Genomic DNA, 6,290 nt, shown 5'->3' on the forward strand with positions numbered 1-6,290 from the left:
CCTTCCTTTCTTTCCTCTCTCCTTCCCTTCTTCTTTCTGCTCTTCTTTCTCTCTCTCTCTTTCCCTTCTTCCTTTCTACCTTCCTTCCCCCCTTCTCTTTTTCTCTCTTTCTCCTTTTTTCCCTCCTTTTCTCTCTCTCTTTGTCTCTGTTTCTCTCTCCCCCTTTCTTCCTTCCATTTATCTATTTATTTATTTTGGAAACTATTTCCTGAAGCACATTCTAGAGAAAGTGTGATCCAGAGGAAAGGGCTCTGGACTATGAATCAATAGGTATGAGTTTCAGATCTAAATCACCTGGGATTTTATCAGAATCATTTTTGAACCTCAGTTTTTCCTGTTTTTATAATTAGGTGCTTAGAGAAGACTGAATTCAGTGCAATGAGTTGGGAATGTAGAAGTAAAAATGAAATATTATCCCTGCCCTCAGGGAGCTTACAGTCTCCTGGGGGTGGAGGCAGGGTCAGTGGGGGGAGAGAGTCATTTCCAAGAGATTAGTAGATCCAAGATCATTTGAAGAGGAAGAGAACATGGACAAGCTGTAGGGTCAGGAATGGCGTCCTGTGGAAGAGAGCATCTGAGCTGAAGCTTGAGGGAGGCAGAGGAGAAGGGGGCATTCCAGGCGTGGGGGACAGCCTGTGCAAAGAAACGAAGGTGGGAGACGGTTTGGGATGTTCAAGGACCCGATGGCCATAGAGAGTGTGAGGCTGGGGTTCTGACATTCCCGGCAGCCTCACGTGTGAATGGCCGACTAGGGAATTATGAGGATTCAAGTTTCAGTGTTAGGGCTACACCAGGCAGCAGTGTGTGTGTGTGTGTGTGTGTGTGTGTATTTTCACATACTCTATTTAGGTCCATATGGTCTGGCGGGAAAGACCAGAGCATTGGATTGGACATCAGACCATCAGGGTTTGCATTCCTCTTCTAAACCATGTTACTTCTCTGGGCCTCAGTTTCCTCATCTGTAAAATGGGGGAGGGGTGGAGGTTCTATTAATCTATACACATGTCCTTGAGGTCTTAGAAGCGCCTGCTGTCAGCAGGGCCACACCCATTAGTGGTACCATGAGTCAGTCTCTGGCACTCACCTGTCTTCGATCCGGACCCACAGGTCGTTGAATTGCCGCGGCCGGTGCTGTTTGTGATGCTTCCGCCGCCATTTCTTCTGTCGCCCAAACTCTTCCAGCTGACTAAGGCTGTCGGAGAGCAGGAGATGGGGTGACAGAAGGTCATCATCTTCCTCCTCCTCGTCCCCTGGCCCAGGAGGCGTGGAGGCCAGTGAGGAGGATGGGCTCTGCTCCATGAGTGACATCGTGGGAGCCAGGGTCACTACAGGATCCGGAGAAGGGGGCTGGGAACTCCGGGGGCTGGAACTGAAAAGAGCCAACATTGGGTCAGTTCCACCTGTGAAACCAGGGGTTAACAGAGGGCAAGGGGGGAGGGGCTATCAAGACCAGGAACTGGTCTCTGAGAACCATGGGGAATAAATAAATGAGCTCTGATGTCATCTACCCACTGAGTCCTGGGCCTGATCTGTCTGACCTTTGATCCTAGGTCTCCTGCATATCTGTAGCCATCAAGCATCTCACTGCCTACTCAGGGAGGTAAGACTCGAGCATGATAAAAATGCCATCATTTCTCAGCACACACTAAATGACCCAGAAGCTTCTCAGGCAAAGTGCTGCAAGAGGAAAAACTTTGAGCCAGGGGAAGAAAGGGAAGAGTTCCCAGAGGAGAGGGCATCTGAGCTGAGCCTTGAAGGATGAGTCCAATTTCAGTCTTGGCAGCTATGGTCGGATAAGGGGAGAGGATATTCTAGGACGAGGGAACGGTGCAGATGAAGCTTCCAAGTTGGGGGATAAGGATGTCGTTGGCAGACACCAAGGAAGACTCTAGCACAGCTGGATGAAAAGGAAGGTTGGGCCCAGACCGGAGAGCCTTGAATGCCAGGTTTAAACGGACGGACAGTGGGTTTGCCGTTCATCTTCACTCTGCATGTGGGTTCTGCCTCACAGGACAAGAGCCAGCCCTCACAGGGGTAGGGAGTCAGACCAGATTGAGCTGAGCCCTGGGCAGAGTTTCAGCAATCCTGTCCCACTGAGGGCCATACGGCCCCCAGGTCTGGGTGCCTTGTCTGATGGACAACAGAGAATCCAGGCCTTCCGCCTCTTCCCTAAAAGGGCCCTGATATCTCAGCAGTGCCTGGAGGAGAAAGGCTGATACAGTCATCAGTGGCTCCTGCATACTGTTAACCAGTTAGCCCAGCCCACAGCTCAGAGCAGGTGGTGACAGATGGTTCCCTGATCGCCTCACTTACAGCACAGCCAAATCCATGACTTAGAAAGGGTTTGGTAAAGGGGACCCATGAGAGGGGCCATGGGCAGAGACCACAGGAAGGCCAGGACGGGGCCAGTGCTCAGTCGGGGACTCACTTTGGGACTGGCTTCAGATTCAGTCGTAGGCTTAGGGCTCAGTCTGGGCCCAGGTTCAGGGGGTAAATGTGAGTCCAAGATAAGCACCGAGTCTGGGTCCAGAGTGAAAACTGAGCCTGAAGCCAGGGTCAGAGGTCAGTCTGTCACCAGCCCCAGGACTCAGTCTGCAACTGCTTTGAAGGCTCTTGGAGTCAGACTCAGGGCTTACTCTGAGATGGGGAGGGAAATTAAATCTATATACCTCAGTGGATTAAACCCATAATCTTAGACCTATTACTATCCTATGTAAGGCTGTTTTTTTTTCTATCAACCACAAGGGCTCATCTATTTTTAAATTATAGTAATTATTATTTTACTGCTCCCCTCACTTCCTCCCCTGACACCTCAGCCTGGCCAGGATGTGACCCTGGGCTCTTGGAGTCTGAGCACACAGCTTGCCAGCTCTGGCACGTCCCACCCTACTGGCAAGATTCCCAGGGAGGTAGGTACTGGCCCCAGATTATACCCTGTCTAGCTAAGGAGAGAGCCTCATCACAGGCTGATTGAGCATGAATTCTTTGTCCTTGGCAATCCGTGAGACAGAAAACAATATAAATGTCCCTCTATCCTGCTCCCACTGGGACAATGGCAGATTGTTGGGGCAGGTGGGCAGGAGGCGCTCAGAATCACACAGGCTTTACTAAGTTTATTCAGATGAAATTAGCTGCCGCCTCGATGGATGAGTGGCCACATTTTGTGGCCAAACTGCTTGAGGACCCACATCCTGCCACCCTTGGCACTCTCACAAACAAATGAAGACCAAAGGCAGAAGTTTCAGCTGGGGAGGAAGTAGGCCTTTTAGGTTCTCACTGGAGAGGCCAATGGAACCATTGGAGGAATTGGTTTTATTGTGCTTCCAAAGGCAACAAGAAACATCATTTCATGGGACATTTGGTCATCTCATATTGCAGAGCTCGGGACGAGAATAAGCAAGAAAGACCACCATGAAAGTAACTGCGGTTTCCACGCCAACATCTGCTATGAAGGATGAGAAAATAGACACGTTCGACAAAGAACCCAACAGGACGCTCCAAGCCAAGTCAATATACGCCTTAAACCTTCAGGATTTCATTGTGCGGTGGGTGGGGGTGGTCAGGGCAAAAGGAAGGAAGGAGAAAATTTGGTTGAGGGTTAAAGAATGAAAGGACATTTAGGATCCTTAGGCCTGAAGAAGAAGAAAATTTTCTTCCCTGAATAACATCACAGAAAAGAAAATTGACTTTATTCTAACAGAAAAGAAATGTTTAGCTGCCGATGTGGGAGGCATGTCCCAGGCAGCTGTCTGCGTGTGCAGTCAGACCATTGGATTGGCAGGAGAAAGACAGAGTCAACATGGAATTAGATGAAGGAGAAGAGGTATGCTGTGTAATTACAATAGGAAAGGGGGAAGGGAATGCTCATTTCTATAGTTCCTACTAAGTGCCAGGGACTGTGCTGAGTGATTTTTTTTCAAATATTATCCCATTTGAACCTAACAACAGCTGTGTGAGGGAGGGTCTATTATTATTCCCATTTTACAGATGATGAAACTGAGGCAGACAACGGTTAAATGACTTGCTCTAGGTCACACAGCTAGTCAGTATCTGAGGTAGGACTTGAATTCAGGCTTTCCTGACTCCAGGTCCAGGGCCCTATTCACTGCACCACTAGCTGCCTTTCGTAACTTCAACCCCACCTATTCAGGCAAGTTCATTGGTCTTCATTTTCTCCAGGCTCTTTTCCTGACTTTCCAGACTTTCTCTGTTGTTCAGTCATTTCAGTCTCTGTGACCTCATTTGGGGTTTTCTTGGCAGAGATACTGGAGCGGTTTGCCATTTCCTTCTCCAGCTCATTTTACAGTTGAGGAAACTGAGGCAAACAGGATTAAGTGATTTGCCCAGGGTCACTGAGCTAGTAAGTGTCTGAGGCCAGATTTGAATTCAGGTCTTTCCGACTTCAGGCTCAGCACTCTATCCATTGCACTACCTAGCTACCCAAAGACTTTTTCTACCATGACACAGAAGCATCCTCACCCTGGAAATTCACTTTGTCCCTGGATTCCTCACACCAGAAGTACTCTCGGCCCCTTCTTCTAATTGGTTGGTTCCTCCCAGAATCTCCATTTTAAGGAAAATGTGCAGAGCAGCCAGGCCTTCATTTCTCTCCAGGCTCCACTCCTGACTTCCTGGACCTTCTCTACCATGTCCTCTGGGTCGAGCTTTTCTTCTCATTCTGTCCCCTTTCATCTCTGTGTTGCTGTCTTCCTCCATTAGAAGGTAAGCTCCTTGAGGGGACTGGCTGTCTTTCTTCATATATATATATATACATATACATATATATATATACACACACACATATATGTATATATATATATGTGTGTGTGTGTGTGTATATATATATATATATATATATATATATTCCCAGTGCTTAATACAGTGCCTGGTAAATAGTAAGTACTTAATAAAAGCTTGTTGACTTGACATGCCAAAAAAAATCTGGAAATGGATAGAGGACAAGATACCAACTCTGATTATTCTCATTTCCTATAGAATTTCAACTGCAGTAACATAAGTACTGCAGAGAGGGCACCCAAAGCATCCAGAAACCAAAAATCAAAATCGAGTAAAACAAGACCTTCTTCGGTCAACAAATATGTGCTCTTCTCGCCCAGTGTAGAGACATAGCAACCAAGAGCAATGCAGGTTCAGAAAATAAACTCCCTTTCAAAACCTTTCATAGGAGTAGAGGACAAGGAATGAATAATGGAGGGAAAATGAGTTTGCTGAATTTGGCACGAGACCCAAATAAACCAGCTCATCCCAAGAGCGCATTCTGATGAAACTAGAAAGGGGTGGCAAAATGGGGGAAGAGAACAGATGTTGGCATTCCTGAATCATACATCAATGAGCATTTATTAACCATCCAGGCACCGTGAAGACACTGGGGACGCAAGGACAAAGATCAGACAGTCCTTGACCTCGAGGATTTTGCTTTCTCTAGGACAGATGTTCTGAAGCTGGGCCATGTTGTCCAAACCCCTCTTTCTACAGATGAGGATGGAAGGGCCCAGGGAAGTGAGGGGACGTGGTCTCAAAAGGAGAAAGTGGCATCTTAAGGGCCTTCCATTCTCCAGGTGTATCCCTTTTCATCACTCACTCGTCCTCTGCCCAAGGTCAGGTTCTCATAACCCTCACCTGGAATTCTGTCATAGCCTCCTAACTAAATTCCCACTGGAGGTCTCCCTGTCTCCAGTCTCTCCGGGCACTTCTCTGACTAGTTAGCGTGTGTGATTCCCAAAGTGCTGGTCTGACGCTGCATGTGCTCAAGAAGTATCCCCGGCTACCAGCTGCCTCTAGGGAACCAGGCAGGCCGCATGGTGTCTCTCGTAGCTGGGGTCCCTGGAGGGGAATTGATTTGCTGAAGGAGAAGCAGAAAGTTCATGTGGGGGTGAGGTCTCACGCCTTCTGGTTCATTGCTCCCTGTCAGATGTGTTGTTCTCAGCTTGGCTTCTACAGGGAGTCCCTGTGTGGTACCCTCCAGATCTGGGGGTACAGTCAGCTAGCAGGGGAGAGGGGTGTTTCTAAGCCATTGCCCTGAGCTAGGCCTGCTGGGTTATGCTCAGCCCCACAGAGTCCATGACTTGGGAAATCTGGCCCTAGCCATCCTTGGAATATGGTGGCCATTAGGAGGGGCAGTGCTGCTCAACCCAGCTCGCTGCCAGCTGTCCCCCTGGCAAGCCTCACTCCCCACTGTAGGAGCATGGGGAGAGATGCTTCTGGACTTATAGTCCCAGAGAACATCAGAGCTGGAAGGGCTCTTGGAACTCAGAATGTCAGGGCTGGGA

At 48.5% G+C, this 6,290-nt stretch overlaps 1 protein-coding gene across 1 annotated transcript in view; it reads right to left on the reverse strand.

The window, feature by feature from the left end:
- TRABD2B (TraB domain containing 2B) overlaps positions 1-6,290 on the reverse strand; it is a 236,005-nt gene that overhangs the window by 26,032 nt on the left and 203,683 nt on the right. The window contains exon 6 of the mRNA XM_027838091.1: positions 1,085-1,369. Within this exon, the coding sequence (XP_027693892.1) occupies positions 1,085-1,369 (285 nt within the window). The remainder of the gene's footprint in view (positions 1-1,084; positions 1,370-6,290) is intronic.

This window comes from Vombatus ursinus, unplaced genomic scaffold, assembly GCF_900497805.2.
Source record: "Vombatus ursinus unplaced genomic scaffold, bare-nosed wombat genome assembly UNPS02014825.1, whole genome shotgun sequence".
NCBI lineage: Eukaryota > Metazoa > Chordata > Mammalia > Diprotodontia > Vombatidae > Vombatus > Vombatus ursinus.